This window comes from Puma concolor, chromosome C2 (genome assembly GCF_028749965.1).
Source record: "Puma concolor isolate L17-30 chromosome C2, mPumCon1.1.hap2, whole genome shotgun sequence".
NCBI lineage: Eukaryota > Metazoa > Chordata > Mammalia > Carnivora > Felidae > Puma > Puma concolor.
This window is the reverse complement of record NC_141675.1, coordinates 6,116,086-6,133,873: the sequence shown is the minus strand read 5'-3', so window position 1 is coordinate 6,133,873 and position 17,788 is coordinate 6,116,086. Positions and strand designations below refer to the sequence as shown.

Here is a 17,788-nt window from a genome sequence, read left to right as displayed (position 1 = left end):
ATATAGTTTTAAAATTCCATGAACCACTTTAAAAAAATAAGGAAGCTGATGAAGTGGGAGCTGTAAGGAAATAAGATTTTTGTTTTAAGTAAGCTCTGTGGCCAGTATGGAACCCAACACAGGGCTTTGAACTCACAACCCTGAGATCAAGACATGAGCTGAGATCAAGAGTCAGAAGCTTAACGTGCTGAGCCACCCAGGTGCCCCAAGAAATAAGATTTTTACCTCATAAACTGGCCCAACTTCATAATCTGTGAAAAATCCGATTGATGGTTTAGCAAGAAACACTGGGGTATCAGCACAACTGTGGGAGGGCAAAAGAGGGGAGAAAAGCTGTTAATTTCATCCATGTGCTTCATGTAAAATAAATACACCCAAACCGGGGCGCCTGGGTGCCTCAGTCGGTAGAGCACCCGACTTCGGCTCAGGTCATGATCTCACAGTTCTTGGGTTCAAGCCCCGCATCGGGCTCTGTGCTGACAGATCAGAGCTGGAGCCTGCTTCAGATTCTGTCTCCCTCTCTCTCTGCCCTTGCCTCTCTCTCTCTCTCTCTCTCTGTCTGTCTCTCAAAAACAAATAAACGTTAAAAAACTTGTTTTTTAAATAAATATACCCAAACCATCAGAGATATTCACAAGATGTCATTTACTGGATTTTGTTCCTGTTGTTGAAGCAGGTTACAAAATAATTTTACCCCACGATAGAATCTTTGTGAAGATACGTACAGCTGCATGTTTCATTTTCAATATGCATAGAAGGCTTCAGCTTTGGAAGCTCACATAGCAACATCCTAAACTGGGTTTTTAATATGGGTGCTGGTTTTCTTTGAAAATATTAATTTTCTAATTTTTCTTAATAAAAAGATATTTGACTTATAAATGTTAAATAGTTTTAAGTCCATTAAAACTATGAACTCATAAAGCAATTCACTCCCTTCACGAGGACAATTAATGAAATAAGCCAAAGGCACTCACTGAAAGAAAATCACAATGTATGCTTGTTATTTGTCATTAATCAAATTTTACGTATTTTTATTCTTGAGTTTCTATTCCAAGACATAGGAGTGCAACAGAAGAACATGTGGCTACGGAGATTCCTCCCATCTGACCAAGACTGTCCAGATGTGAGCAGAGGACCAACACTAACCCGATTCCTCAAACCCCCGGCAGGTCAGAAAAGCACAGTCCAGGCCTCTGGGGGATGTCCGAAGGCCAGGCCTGTGGGGAGCCCGGAAGCCCTGCTCTGCTCTGATACTGACACCCTGTCCCCCAAAAGTCTAGGATCCTCTAGGATCCAGGCCAGACCCAGGACCTTCTGGGTCCTCCAACGGGTCTGACTTTCTGATCATACAAGTCAGGGAAAGACCCACCTCTCCACTGGCTCTCCACTCTGGAGGTCTCCTGTCAGCACTGGCTTCTTCGGAGGAAAGAGGAGAGACGTGCCTCCACGTGGAGTGTTAGGAGGGAAAAACCGGGGGTTTTTAAGGAAGCGGATCCGACTGTCCATTCTGGCAAGCAGAAGTCGCTCCAGTTCTCTCTGGGGCACAGGTAAGTGGTTCATCCAATTCTTATTCTTGGGCGGACCTGTTTTCTTTGAAACACACACACACAAAATAGAGAGTCAATGACAGGCAGGGGGACTGTGTGTGCTGGCATTTGGCCAGTCGCACGACCCACGGGTAATCAGTACGAATCCTCCCCCCTATTTCGCTGTGGATCCACAACATCCTGTGTCACCTGGAACTCCTTCCCCAACCCCCACAACCTCCCTGTGCCCACTGCCCCCACACCCCACCGCACCCAGGCTTCCACACCAACCTGGACAGTCTTGCGCTTGGCCTCTAAAGATGAGTCCCATGTCAGACTGTCCACAGTGTAGTCCAGCTCCTCGTCAGACTTAGTGAGCATCTTCCTGCAGGGATCTTCAAGCTTCTTGGTCAGGTGCTTCTTTGGGACAGAACGCTTCTCACAACTGAACGTGAGTTTTGAACATCCAGGGACAGAGACGCCTGCGGCACCAAAGAACCAAACTGAAAGCTCCCACAGATGAAGTGGACATTTCTAAGATGCCTAAATAAAACCACCAAAGCCACTTTGAGACTTTTCCCTCAACTTTCACATTTATTATACTAGATATAATTGCTCTTCAGCATATAAATTATCCCTGGGACTTATTCTACGTACTCGAGACTTAGGAAATGAGTGTTACAGTATTTGTTTGATTGTCAAACGTGGTCAAAGAACATGAGTAGATCGCTGCCTGCCTGTCCGCCTCTAGCGCATGTACACATACCCTGTGTGTGAACTTGCTTTTCAAACAGTTCACAGGAGAAATCAAAGTTTGTATTAGTTTTGTATATGTATAAGTTCATCCCCAAAAGGTTAAAGGAGAACGCTCATCGCTAGCAAGAATGCAATGAAACTGGCAGTGGTGCAAAACTTGGTAAATCCTCAATACATGTTAACTCTATCCTTATTCATCTGCATAACACCGAATTTCCAACTACCTTCACAATATTAAGTGGCTTGGTATCACGTGACACTTAATTCTGCTACCTCTCTCTGGTCTGCCTTCTCTGTGCAGCTCAGGTCGTCAATGGAACTCTGTTCTCATCAGCACCCTTGATTCTCTGGATCACAACCTTCCCACCCCAAATACCCTTCTTGGCTCCAAAGCCTCAGACTGGGTGGCTGGCGAGCTCATCTTCCAAGCCTGGCACCGCTGGGCCATCTTGATATGTGGCCACGGAATCCACAGAGCAACTTCCCCCTGTCCATACACTGACTCTCCCAAAAGTCCACCTCCCTGCTTAAACCCACAACCAAGCTCCCACCCCGCTCACTCTCAAAAGATCTTGCCTCCCACATTACAGGAAACCGGCTCAACATCACATACACATCGTTCTCTGGCTCCCTACTCAGTCTTCCCACCATACTCATTAAAGGAAAAAAAAGTTGTTATTTTCCTACATGGGGTATGGAAAAACCCCACGGTCCATGTTGTGACTCCGTCAGGAATTTGCTCCCTTACTTATCTAGGTTTTCAGACCCTCCCTCTCTTGGTTCATTCAACCACTTTTCTTTTTTGAGAGAGGGGGAGTGAGTGTGAGCAGGGGAAAGGTGGGGGGGGGGGGAGAGAGAATCCCAAGCAGGCTCCATGCTGTCAGTGCACAGTCTGACACAGGGCTCGAACTCACAAACTACGAGACTATGACCTGAGCCAAAAATCAAGAGTCAGATGTTTAACCAACTGAGCCACGCAGGTGCCTCCAGCTACTTTTCTAAACATTTTCATATCTCTCGGTGTTGAGCAGCTAAGAAGAATGCATATTCCACCCTGAGGAGTTGAGACTTTGGTCTTGCAGGTGTTAGGGAGTTAGAGAGGAAGTGGAATGCTTAGAACTGACCCTCCCAATAGTCATTATCAAATTAAACGAAAGGGAAAAAAATCCATGGGGGAAATGGCAGCCAAGGTGGCCCGTGCAGTCCTGCTACAGAACACCCCTGGAATGATACCAAAGGCTCGAACAGAGTACAGAAGCATTACCTTTAGGTGCAGAGCAAAATGGTACGGTATCACTGTAGTAATCATCCGGGCAGATCAAATGATGCTTCTGTAGCAACACACTGTCCACACACCATCTGAAGATAGACTTCACTACATAGAAGGGAATAAGGACAAAGGTGTTTCAAGCATTACATTAAAGAACCTGAACCCCAAGTTTTTCATCCTCCAAACCTAAACCGGTTCACAAACTTCTTTCTCAGAACCCTGTGCAATCTTGAGATTAAAGAAACTAATCGTCAAATGATTACCAGCCACTTAAAAGAAGGCAACCATCAGACAAGGCTGTGTTGTGGTATTATTTGAGCTAACATACTGTGTGACTCACAGAGAGGTCTGTTAACAAAATATAATTAAGGAAAGTATGGTAGATCAAATAAATGGCCCCAACCCCTCACCCTTCTCTATATCCACACCCTTTGCCACATGACTTTGCAGTTCCTACAAGTAGGGACAGAGTACACTTCTTCACCCTTGACTTTGGCTGTGTGATGTACTTTGGCCAATGTTGGTAGGGGTTTGCACAGCTGAGCCTACTCTCTTGAGCCTTTGCCATCATGAGAAGAGCTTCCCTGCCCCTGAGAAGAGCTCCTGCCTCTTCACCTTGGACTCTAGCATGAATCCATGTTAAGCAGACTTGAGCCCAACTTGTAGCAAAGAGCCAAGTTCAGCTGGGCCCACAGCTTAAAGCTAGTCTAGCCAGCCAAGACTGGCTAGATCAGCCAACCCCAAACAGATCTACTGACAGACAAAAGAGTAAAATCTCATTTAATGAAGTGGGAAGTCAAGCATTAATATCCATGGTTGTTGCTGTTGTTGTTATTGTTGTTTTGCCTCTCTCATCCCTGAAATGCAGCTAGATCAACACCAAACCATCTTACACACCTAGAAAACTGATCTGAGGATTCACACAACAAACTGCACAACATGAACCACAGAACTCAGCAGGTATGTGGCGTGGAGAGGGGAACTCGGGGAGAGAGAACTTTGGAGGGCAGGGAGCTGTTTTTGCTTGTGAGGAGAGGACAGAGACGGGGGGTGGGAAAGTACAGGAAAAGCACTCCTCCTGAAAATAGCTGGAGAGAAAGAGAAAGAGTGGCAACACCTATAAGGGACTGAACATGAAAGGGAGAAAGGAGAGGGTTTAAATACCATTAAGACTCTATAAACAGGGGAGCACAGAGTCTGTGACTCTGCAGCTTGATACCTGGCAGAGCTCTGGTGGGAAGGGCGAATTCCCAGGAGCACACAGCAGGGTTCGAGGGGTCTTTGGGCAACACAGGCAGAGGCGGTTCCCCTGCTGAGAGGACATTTGGTAGAGGCTGTGAGGCCTCCCCACAGGCAAAGCTTCCAGTGGACCCTGGAGAACAGCCACGTTTGTTGGTGTTGGAACAAGGATGTTAAGGGTGAAGCCTGGTGCCAGATGTGTGTTGTGATTTCCCATAATCCCTGAAACACTGCTGTTCACGATCCTGTGAACTTTCTCTGGGGCAGGCTAGTACCCAGCCACAGTCTCTGGGCATCTGCAGCAGTGCGGTCATGTGAACGAACATTCTGGGGGGTGGGCCAGCTCATGGAGACTCATCCCCAGAAGGTCTGAGCTGGTCAAAACTGCAGGACCCTCAGAAGTGAGTTTTATCTCAGCCCCATCTGAGATAAAACTCAGGAGGGAGGTGCCACCTAGCAGGACGATGGCTTGGTCGCGGACAGTGTAGAAGTGGGGAATGGACAGAAGCCTGAGACAATGGAGGAGTGCTTGATTGCCAGCTGGGGAGGGTACAGAGTTCTGATACTAGAGACTGGGTAGGTGGGTGACGCCATTTGACCCCTCCCGTGCATGCGCGTACACACATATACGTGAAACAATGATCCACCCCAGTAAACTAAGCAGCACCATCTATGGAGAATGGAGCTACTACACCAAGCCCCACCCAACTGGGTCAACTGTGCTCTAGAGGATCACCACAAATCTCTCTGCCTGCTAGTTTATGGCCTATAAAGTGCTTCATAGTTTGATTTCTAGGGGAAACTGGATGTAATTTCAATCATATTTCATTCTGTTTGCTGGCCCATCATTTCAAATTTTTTCCTTTTCTTATTCTTCAATACAGAAAGAGGAAAAAATTTATTTTTATTTACCATTTTCATAAAAAATATTTTTCTTAATTTTTCTCTATTTTTTTACTTCTTTGTAAATTTTCCTAATTCTATTTTTACTTTCATCATTTCATTTTATTCTAGTTTATTGTATTCATTTTAAAAAATGTTTTTATTTATTTTTGGGAGAGAGAGACAGAGCATGCACGGGGGGGGGGGGGGGGGAGGGGGGTAGAGAGAGGTAGATACAGAGTCCAAAGCAGGTTCCAGGCTCCAAGCTGTCAGCACAGAGCCCAACACAGGGCTCGAACCCACGAACTGTGAGATCATGACCTGAGCTGAAGTCGGATGCTCAACCGACTGAGCCACCCAGGCGCCCTTAATTGTATTCATTTTTTTAAATTTTCAAATGATTTTTTTCCTTTTTTTCTCTTTTCTTTTCCTTTTTTGTCTATTCTATCGAGATTCTTTCAACAACCAGACCAAAACACACCTAGGATCTAGCATCCTTCATTTGATTTTTTTGTGTTGTTTTTAATTTCTTAATTTGTTTATTTATTTTATTTTATTAATTCTTTTTCTCCCTCAAAATGATGAAATGAAGGAATTCACTCCAAAAGAAAGAACAGGAAGATATGACAGCTTAATCAACAGAGATACAAGCAAGATGTCTGAACCAGAATTTAGAATCATGATAATAAGAATACTAGCTGGGGCTGAAAAAACCATAGAATCCCTTTCTGTGGAGATAAAAGTGGTAAAATCTAGTCAGGAGGAAATTAAAAAATGTTATAACTGAGATGCACTCTCAAATGGATGCCATGACAGCAAGGATTGATGAAGCAGAGCAGTGAATCAGCGATAAAGAGTATAAACTTTTGGAGAATAATGAAGCAGAAAAAAAGAGGGAAACTGAGGCAAAAGAGCATGATATAAGAATTAGAGAACTCAGTGACTCATTAAAAAGGAATAAAATCTGACTCATAGGGGTCCCAGAAGATGAAGAGAGAGAAAAACAGGTAGAAGTTTTATGTGAGCAAATCACAGTGGAAAACTTTCCTAACCTGAGGAATGACACAGACATCAAAATCCAGGAAACACAGAGACATCCAATTAGATTCAACGAAAACCAACCATCAACAAGACATGTCATAGTCAAATTCATAAAATACACAGACAAGGAAAGAATCATGAAAGCAGCAAGGGGAAAAAAGTCCTTAGTCTACAAGGAAAGACGGATCAGGTTTGCAGCAGACTTATGCACAGAAACATGGCAGGCCAGAAAGGAGTGGCAGGATATATTCAATGTGGAAAATTGGAAAAATATGCAGCCAAGAATTCTTTATCCAGCAAGGCTGTCATTCAAAATAGAAGGAGAGATAAAAAGTTTCCCAGACAAAAACTAAAGGAGTTCATGACCACTAAATCAGCCCTGCAAGAAACTTTAGGGGGGTACTCTCTGAGGGGAGAAAAGATGGAAAACAATAAAAACAAAAAAAGACCAAAACCAACAAAGACTAGAAAGGACCAGAGAACACCACCAGAAACTCCAACTCTACAGGCAACATAATGGCAATAAATTCATATCTTTCAGTATTCACTCTAAATGTCAATGGACTAAATGCTCTAATCAAAAGACATAGGGTAACAGAAGGGATAAGAAAACAAGATGCATCTATATGCTGTTTACAAAAGACCCATTTTAGACCTAAAGTCACCTTCAGGTTGAAAGTAAGGGGATGGAGAACCATCTATCATGCTAATCATTGCCAAAAGAAAGCCAGAGGAGCTATACTTATGTCAGACAGTCTAGATTTTAAAATAAAGACTGTAACAAGAGATTAAGAAGGGCATTATTGGGGCGCCTGGGTGGCGCAGTCGGTTAAGCGTCCGACTTCAACCAGGTCACGATCTCGCGGTCCGTGAGTTCGAGCCCCGCGTCAGGCTCTGGGTTGATGGCTCAGAGCCTGGAGCCTGTTTCCGATTCTGTGTCTCCCTCTCTCTCTGCCCCTCCCCCATTCATGCTCTGTCTCTCTCTGTCCCAAAAATAAATAAATGTTGAAAAAAAAAATTTAAAAAAAAAAAGAAGGGCATTATATTATAACTAAGGGGTCTATCCACCAAGAAGATCTAACAATTATAAACATTTATGCTCCAACATGAGAGCACCCAAATATATAAATCAATTAATCACAAACATACAGAAACCCATTGATAATAATACCATAATAGTAGGGGACTTCAACATCCCCACTTACGGCAAATGGACAGATCATCTAAACAGGAAATCAACAAGGAAACAATGGCTTTGAATGACACACTGGACTGGATGGACTTAACAGATATAGTCAGAACATTTGATTCTAAAGAAGAATACACATTCTTCTCAAGTGCACATGGAACATTCTCCAGAATAGATCACATACTTGGAACATAAATCAGTCCTCAACAAGTACAGAAAGAACAAGATTATACTGTGCATATTTTCAGACCACAAAGCTATGAAACGCAAAATCAACCACAAGAAAAAATTTGTTAAGACAACAAACACTTGGTGACTAAAGGACATCCTACTAAAGAATGAACAGTCTAACCAAGAAGTTAAAGAGGAAATTAAAAAGTACACGGAAGCCAATGAAAATGATAACACCACAGCCCCAAAACTCTGTGATGCAGCAAAAGTGGTCGTAAGAGGGAAATATATAGCAATACAGGCCTTCCTAAAGAAGGAAGAAAGATCTCAGATACACAACCTAACCTTACACCTTAAAGTGATGGAAAAAGAACAGCAAATAAAACCCCAAACCAGCAAAACGGGGGAAATAATAAAGATTAGAGCAGAAATCAATGCTATTGAATCCAAAAAACAAACAAACAAACAAACAAACAAATAAACAAAACAGTAGAACAGATCAATGAAACCAGGAGCTGGTTCTTTGAAAGAAATAACAAAATTGATAAACCCCTAGCCAATTTGATCAAAAAGAAAAAGGAAAGGACCCAAATAGATAAAATCATGAATGAAAGAGAAGAGATCACAACCAACACTGCAGAGATACAAACAATAATAAGAGAATATTATGAGCAATTATATGCCAATAAGTTGAGCAATCTGGAAGAAATGGACAAATGCCTAGAAACATATAAACTACCAAAACTGAAACAAAGAGAAATAGAAAATTTGAATGACCTATAACCAGTAAAGAAATCAAATTTGTAATAAAAAATCTCCAAAAAAACCAAAAAACAAAAAACAAAACAAAACAAAAAAAAAAAAAACAAGAGTCCAGGGCCAGATGACTTTCCAGGGGAATTCTACCAAACATTTAAAGAACAGTTAATACCTATTCTTATGAAGCTGTTCCAAAAAATAGAAATGGAAGGAAAACTTCCAAACTCATTCTATGAAGCCAGCATCACCTTGACTCCAAAACCAGACAAAAACCCCACTAAAAAGGAGAACTACAGACCAGTTTCCCTGATGAACATGGATGTAAAAATCCTCAATAAGATACTAGCCAACCAAATCCAACAATACATTAAAAGAATTATTCACCATGACCAAGTGGGATTTATATCTGGGATGCAGGGCTGGTTCAATATCCACACATCAATCAGTGTGATTCTTCACATCAATAAAAGGAAGGACAAGAACCACATGATCCTCTCAATAGATGCAGAGAAAGCATTTGACAAAATACAGCACCTTTCTTGATAAAAAACCCTCAAGAAAGTAAGGATAGAAGGATCATATTTCAAGATCTTGAAAGACCCAATGCTAATCTCATCCTCAATGAGGAAAAACTGAGAACTTCACCCTAAGTTCAGGAACGTGACAGGGATGTCCACCCTCGCCACTATTATTCAACATAGTACTGAAGTCCTAGCTTCAGCAATCAGAAAACACAAAGGAATAAAAGGCATCCAAATGGGCAAGGAGGAAGTCAAACTTTCACTCTTTGCATATAACATGATACTCTATATGGAAAACCCAAAAGATTCCACAAAAAAAACTGCTAGAACTGATGCATGAGGTCAGCAAAGTCGCAGGATATAGAATCAATGCACAGAAATCGGTTGCATTTCTATACAATTGTAAAGCAATAGAAAGAGAAATCAAGGAATCAATCCCATTTACAATCGCACCAAAAACCATAAAATATCTAGGAATAAACCTAGTCAAAGAGGTGAAAAATCTATACACTGAAAACTATAGAAAGCTTGTGAAAGAAATTGAAGAAGACACACACACACACACACACACACACACACACACACACACACACACGGAAAAATATTCCATACTCATGGATTGGAAGAACAAATATTGTTAAAATGTAGACACTACCCAAAGCAATCTACATATTCAATGCAATCCCGATCAAAGTAACACCAGCATTCTTCACAGAGCTAGAACAAACAATCCTAAAATTTGTATGGAACCAGAAAAGACCCCGAAGAGCCAAAGCAATCCTGAAAAAGAAAAGTGAAGCTGGAGGCATCACAATCCCGGATTTAAAGCTGTAATCATCAAGACAGCATGGTGCTGGCACAAAAACAGACACTCAGGTCAATGGAACAGAATACAGAACCCAGAAATGGACCCACAAATGTATGGCCAACTAACCTTTGACAAAGCAGGAAAGAACATCCAAATGGTGCTGGGAAAACCATACAGCAAATGCATTAGAATGAACCTGGACCCCTTTCTTATACCATACCCCAAAATAAACTCAATATGGATGAAAGACCTAAACGTAAGACAGGAAGTCATCAAAATCCTAGAGGGGAAAGCAGGCAAAAACCTCTTTGACCTCGGTCGCAGCAACTTCTTTCTCAACGCGTCTCTGGAGGCATGGGAAACAAAAGCAAAAGTGATCTATTGGTATCTCATCAAGATAAAAAGCTTCTGCACAGCGAAGGAAACAATCAGCAAAACTAAAAAGCAACCCATAGAATGGGAGAAGATATTTGCAAATGACATATCAGATAAAGGGTTAGTATCCAAAATCTATAAAGAACTTATCAAACTCAACACCCAATAAACAAATAATCCAGTGAAGAAATGGGCAAAAGACATGAATAGACACTTGTCCGGAGAAGACATCCAGATGGCCAACAGACACATGAAAAAATGCTCAACATCATTCATCATCTGGGAAATACAAACCAAAACCACAATGAGATACCACCTCACAGCAGTCAGAATGGCTAACATTAACAACTCAGGCAACAACAGATGTTCGTGAGGATGTGGAGAAAGAGGATCTCTTTTGCACTGCTGATGGGAATGCAAACTGGTGCAGCCACTCTGGAAAACAATATTTAGGTTCCTCAAAAAAGTTATAAATAGAACTACCCTATGACGCAGCAATTGCAGTACTAGGTATTTATCCAAGGGATACAGGTGTGCTGTTTCGAAGGGGCACTTGCACCCCAATGTTTATAGCAGCACTATCGACAATAGCCAAAGTATGGAAAGAGCCCAAATGTCCATCGACGGATGAGTGGATAAAGAAGATGTGGTGTGTGTGTGTGTGTGTGTGCGCGCGCACACGCGCACACACACACAATGGAGTATTACTCAGCTATCAAAAAGAATAAAATCTTGCCATTTGCAATGACGTGGATGGAGCTAGAGAGAATAATGCTAACCAAATCAAATCAGTCAGAGAAGGACAAATACCATATGATTTCACTTATGTGTGGAATTTAAGATACAAAACAGATGAACATAAAGGAAGGAAGCAAAAATAATATAAAAACAAGAAGGGGAACAAAACATAAGAGACTCATAAATACAGAGAACAAACTGAGGGTTGCTGGAGGGCTTGTGGGTGGGGGGGATGGGCTGAATAGGCAAGGGGCACTAAGGAAGACACTTGTTGGGATGAGCACTAGGTGTTATACATAGGGATGAATCACTGGAATCTACTCCTGAAATCATGATTGCACTATATGCTAACTTGGATGTAAATTTACAAATTAATTAATTAATTAAATTTTTAAAAATATCCATGGTTGATGATCCAAGGAAGAGTGGTAGAGACACGTTATTTAGATGTATCAAGAAGAATCAAAGCTGAAAATGGCCACTTTTGGCAAGTGGACTGAGGTTGGGAGAGGTGGCACGGAGGATTTTTTTTTTTAGAGCATTTTTAGGTTCTTAGCAAAATTGAGAACAAAGATGTCCCATATACTCCCTGCCCCCCCCCCACACACAGCCTCCTGCATTATTAATGTCCCCACACTAGAGTGGTATGTGTGTTACAATTGACGATCCCACACTGACACATCATTTTCACATAAAGTCCTTGGTTTACATTACAATTTACTCTTGGTGGTGTGTATCTAAGGGTTTAGACAAATTTATAATGTCATGCATGGGGGACGGCTTTTTATATTTCATCTGAAGCTTCTCTAAACCATTTGAGTTTTTTAAATCATGTATATGAAGAGTTTGATTAAAAAATAAGGAATAAGTAAGATGAATGGAAGACTCAGAAGTCTTCAAAGTTTGTTGTTTGCTGCATTAACCAACATGGTGCCTGTAACTGGCCTTGCCCTTTGGAGTTCCCCTATAACCCAGGATATAGGTGAGACAAGTGAAAAATATGTGTTTCTCCCATGATATTTGTTAATTTAGGAGTTTCAAGATTTTGCCTAGTTACTGTTATAATCAGGGTTCAATGATGAAAACAGAAATCACTCTCTGTAGATCATATATAAAGAGCTAAATGTAGGGGATGATGGAAAGGGAGACAGAACGTCAGGGAAGCTATTGCTACCAACTTCGGCCAGCAGCACTGAGGTAGGGAGTTCTCAAGAAGTTATCTGGAAGCTGCTGTGAAATTCACAGCTGCTCAGTTATCTGCCTGCTACTGCTTCTGGAGAACAGTGACCTCCCCTTCCAAAACTCGCCCAAATCTCTCATGAGCGACCTAGTCTGGAAACCTCGGGGAAAGGTGCATTCTGGGAAACGTGGTCCTTGGCCTCTCCTGTGCAATAGAGACCTCAGCAGAGGGTGGCGGGAATGCCAAGTTCTGTTCCATCCCAGTTCCCAACGACTTTGGTATTGGCCTATTTGAAATATTAAAAGATAAAACTTCCATACAAAGGGCAGGGGGTGTGTGGGATGGAGACGTATCCTCTTCTCTTCTGATACCATTCCCTCCACGGTCCTCCCCCAGGCTGTGGACAGTTAGGTGTTATGTCTGCAGAAGCAGGGGGCAGTTCATTTGTCAGATCTTTGGAAAGTCTCTCTCCATGTCTGGCCTGGATTATGTACCAGGTGAGCCTTGGAAAACCCTGCACTGGCCTCGTGACCATCCTCCACCACCTGGGAAGAGTGGGCTGCCTACACCGACCCTATACTCTTGAGCATGGCTCTGTTCCATTCCCTGAGAGATAATGTGGGCAATTTACCAGCAATGGAAGGGAATGGAAGCACAAGATGTTCTGATCCTCTCCCCGCCTCCCCTCCCCGACTGGAGAATTTACATGTTTTCCACCTTGTGACATTTAGCAAATAGAGAAAGGCGGCCTCTGTGCCTAAAAAAGAAAGGTTTCAGGGGAATGTCATCATCATCAATCACCGAAGTTATAAAAAAGGTTTGGGGCACCTGGGTGGCTTAGCTGGTTGAGCATGTATTAATTTCAGCTCAGGTCATGATTCCAGGGTCATGGGAATGAGCCCCAAGTCAGGCTCTGCATTGAGCGTGGAGCCTGCACCTACTTATGATTTCCAATCTCTCTCTCTCTCTCTCTCTCTCTTTCCCCTGCCCGCCGCCTCTGCCCCTCTCTCCCCAACTCACACACTCTCTAAAACAAAAAACAGTTCCTGGGTCACCTCATGCTCCTCCATTCCCCCCACCTGCCACCCAGAAGCAGGAACCAGAGGGATGTCCATGGAACTGGATTAAGATCTCTACTTCTGCTACTTTTGAAATAAAAAAAGAGAAACGTTACCAGAGGAAGGCTGAGAAACCAGAGCAGATAATGTCTGATTATAACTATATTATCTTGGGTAAAAAATAAAATGAAGGTCATTGAAAAACTCCCCTGACTGAGGTTGCTCAGTTCTCAATGTTTTATTTCACTTTCACTTAAAAACAACCAAACAGGGGCGCCTGGGTGGCGCAGTCGGTTAAGCGTCCGACTTCAGCCAGGTCACGATCTCACGGTCTGTGAGTTCGAGCCCCGCGTCGGGCTCTGGGCTGATGGCTCAGAGCCTGGAGCCTGTTTCCGATTCTGTGTCTCCCTCTCTCTCTGCCCCTCCCCCATTCATGCTCTGTCTCTCTCTGTCCCAAAAATAAATAAACGTTGAAAAAAAAAATTAAAAAAAAAAAAAAAAAAAAAAAAAAAAACAACCAAACATTTCATCCCCCTTGATCTCTAGCCAGAAGAATCCCACCAAGACAAGAAGAGCATCAGACTTCTGGGGCTCAGGGGACATCAGGCAACCAATAATACCTCCTGAGAATCTGCTACCAATAATCTCTGCCAAGTCCACGGTGGAGGGAGGGGTGCTGGCAGCTACACAACTCTGCTGTGGGGTGAGGGGCACAGGACGAGATACAGAATGTGCACCGAGTGTTCACTCTCCACTGGGCAGGCCTGACCAAGGTTAGGGCCTCATACCCAGGGCCACGCCTTGAGGGAAGGCATCTACACCTGTGGGACACCAGGCCTGCTCTTGTCACCAATCCTTCCTCCTCCTCCTGATAGAAGCTGAGCTCTGACAGCAGACTCACTCACGTTCAAATGTGGGCCCCAGTACTTCTGAGTTGTGGGAATTTAGGGAAGTTATTTGACCCTTTCTCTCAGTTTCGTTCCTGTAGCTATAAACTGGAGAGGAAACCTACTTCGCAGGGTTGTTGGAAGGATTCAGCGGGATAACCTAGGCAACGCATCTTACATAGCATCTGGTCCCTAGGAAGACCCCGTAAGTCTAATGCCTTTCTAAGCCACTCTCTTCCACCTCTCCCTCCCTCTGGGCCACAGATATGCAGTCTCCCAACCCTAAAAGCACAGTCCCTTCTTCCTATTGCACCAGAAAGTGATGATTTTCAGGGATGCAGGAGGATAGATCAAAGTCTTTGGGGACAATAAAGGGAACCAGGCCTCCTTGGAGAAATGGCTGATTGCAGGTCCGGGGCAAGAAGATAAAGCCTGGAACATCTAACCATTCTAGAAAATAAGGAAGTTATCAAAGACAACTGCTATTGTATCAAAAGAGTTAGGAGGGAACTTGAAAAAGCTCCAATTGGCCCAAGATGGGACAATGTGAGCATTAATAAAGATAATAAATACAACTGTAGTTATGAAAGCCACAAGTTCATAATGATACTAAAAATCAACCAACACACCTCATTAGTCACTTTTGGAAATGCTCGGGGAACCAACTCATTATTTTAAAAACCGGAAAGAATTAATCCTGCCCATCAATGATAATCATAGTAGTTGCTGAAAAGCTTCCCCATGGAGTAGAAGTACCCCATACCATTAGCGTGTCATTATAATTTACAGCCCCTAATGAGATAATGGATCCAGGCAAAGGTTGCCAGCATCATGAAGAGAGAGACATCAGAAATCAAGTGCCTCCCGAAGGCAGCACACAGCAAGACCTATGAAGTAGTCTTGCCCTTTCGCCCACAAAATAATCGAACCTAGGCCTCATGAAGTCTCTAGAACTACTCAATTGCAGGAAATACAGGAACCAGGAGACCAGGTTAAATGACACCACAATATTGAAATCAGCAAAATCAAGACGACAGACAAGTCTACAGGAAAACAACCCAATTTCTTTAACAAAGAAATTGATCAAAGAGAGTGTTGCCATCGAGGTGGCTGTCTGAGAAAAAGGTTCTCAGTGAATGCTGGCGGGTGTGGTGACGGAGCTTTGAGGAGGAAGGAGAATTGGTGAAATCTGACCGTACCACTCCACGAATACTCATCAGCTGTAGTTTAATTTGGAGAATTTAATGGGGAAAACCACAACAGACGCCACCTTGACCAGGTGGTCCAGGTTACCATCACCTGTGCCTTCTGACGGCCGCAGTGAGAAGAGCACCGCACGCCTACTGTTGGTGTTGCCAAGAGGGAGTCTGAATCCGGCCACAAGGAAACATGAGAGCCACAGAATGAAAGGCCGGCCAAGAACGTCAGGAGAGGATTCTGAGACGGCCAGAAGCCATCTCCCCGCTTAGACAAGAGCTGCACTGGCAGAAGCAGCCTAAAGTAACTGTTCTGGAACGCTGGAGTCTACAGAAGACTTGGAACTTCTGGGGAAGACTTGGAGGTAAACAGCGGCTAACTTCAACTCAGCAGAGCGGCAGCTACCCAGCCACCATCCCACCCCCATGGCAAACATCTGTGCGTGCGTTCCTGGCGCAACTTGCACAGTTTGCGGGAGCCTGGGTGAGCAAAGAGGGCTCCATCTTCCAAATACCAGGTATCTGTGCTCTGATTTCGCATTACTGCTTCTGACCACAAAGGTGCCTACAAAGAGGCCAGCGGCCATTGCGGTGGGCCCTCCTCCACAGCTGCAAGCCCCTCCTCCTACAGAAGTGACTCCTAGGCAATTTAAAGGGCTGGTGCCTTTTTCCTCCCATTCATCTTCCTTTTTCCCCTTTTGGGAACCAGATATTAAGGACTAGGACATTCACGGGGCACCTGGGTGGCTTAGTTGGTTAAGTGGCCCGCTTTGGCTCAGGTCATGATCTTGCGGTTCTTGAGCTTGAGCCCTGGGTCAGGCTCTGTGCTGACTGGTCAGAGCCTGGAGCCTGCTTCAGATTCTGTGTCTCCCTCTTTCTCTGACCCTCCCCCACTTGCATTCTGTCTCTTTCTCGAAAGTTAATAAACATTTAAAAATGTTTTTAATAAAAAAAGACTAGGACGTTCAAAAACAACTGCAGATGTGGACAAAATTAGAACTTGACTGCACACGTCCGGGGAAAGGCTGAGAAAAGACCTGAGAAGACCTTAAGTTTATACCTCAGGCTGACCCTTGGCACAGACAGCCTACAACAATTTTTTAAAAAGCAAGAACAATAAACAAAAATGACAAGTTCTAGAGAAGGAGGAGAGTCTGACTGTAGAAACAGTTAGCACATTATTAGATTCAAATATCCAGTTTTCAACAACAACAAATCACAAGAGGGATACCTGGGTGGCTCAGTCAGAGAGCACTTGACTCTTGATCTCATGGTAGAGTTGGGTGTAGAGTTTAGTTTAAAAGAAAAAAATCACAAGACAAAGAAATAAGAGAGTGTGGCCCATTCAAAGGAAATCAATCAACCAACAGAAACTGTCCCTGAAAAAGACCTGATTACAGATATACTAGACAAAGACTATAAAACAACAGTCTTAAGATGCTCACAGAACGACAGGAAGATGTGGAGAAAGTCAAGAAGGTGATGTATGAACAAAATGTAAATATCAATAAGGACAATGAAAACCTAAAAAGAAACCAGAAAGAAATGTTGAAGCTGAAAAGTACCATAACTAGAAATGAAAAATTCACTATCAAAGAGATTCAAAGTCAGATTTGAGCATGTAGAAGAATCAATGACATTGAAATAGAACAATGGAAATGATCAAGTCTGAGGAACAGAATGGAAAGACTGAAGAAAAGTGAACAGAGCCTGGGGGACCCACGGGACAGCATCAAGCCGACCCACACACACATGTGGGAATCCCAGAAGAGGGGAGAGAAAGGGGCAGAGAGAATATCTGAAGAAATAATGGCTGAAAACTTCCCAAATGGGATGAAATACATGAATGTAAACATCCAAGCAGCTCAGTGAACTGTAAGTAAGATGAACTCAGAGACTCACAACAAAACACACTAATCAAGCTTTGAAAGACACAAAGAGAGAATCTTCACAGCAGGAGAGCCACTCAGCACATATAGGGGCCCTCAGTAAGGTTGTCCGCAGATCTCCAAGAATTTTGGAGGCCAGAAGGCAGTGGGACAATGTGTTCAAAGTGTTAAAAGGCGAAAACTGTCAACTAAAAATCCTGTATCTGATAAAACCGTCCTTCAAAAGTAAGTAAGAAATGAAGACATTCACAGATAAACAAAAGCTGAGGGAGTCTGTTACCATGAGGCCTGCCTGCAAGAAAT

General features: G+C 43.2%; 1 protein-coding gene across 4 annotated transcripts in view; it reads right to left on the bottom strand.

Annotated features, from left to right (window-relative positions):
• DLEC1 (DLEC1 cilia and flagella associated protein) overlaps positions 1-17,788 on the bottom strand; it is a 92,858-nt gene that overhangs the window by 63,692 nt on the left and 11,378 nt on the right. For all 4 annotated transcript variants that reach the window (XM_086720451.1, XM_086720452.1, XM_086720449.1 and 1 more), the window contains exons 3-6: positions 3,547-3,657; positions 1,818-2,008; positions 1,370-1,590; positions 226-304 (exon numbers count right to left, since the gene is read on the bottom strand). In XM_086720451.1, the coding sequence (XP_086576577.1) occupies positions 226-304; positions 1,370-1,590; positions 1,818-2,008; positions 3,547-3,657 (602 nt within the window). The remainder of the gene's footprint in view (positions 1-225; positions 305-1,369; positions 1,591-1,817; positions 2,009-3,546; positions 3,658-17,788) is intronic.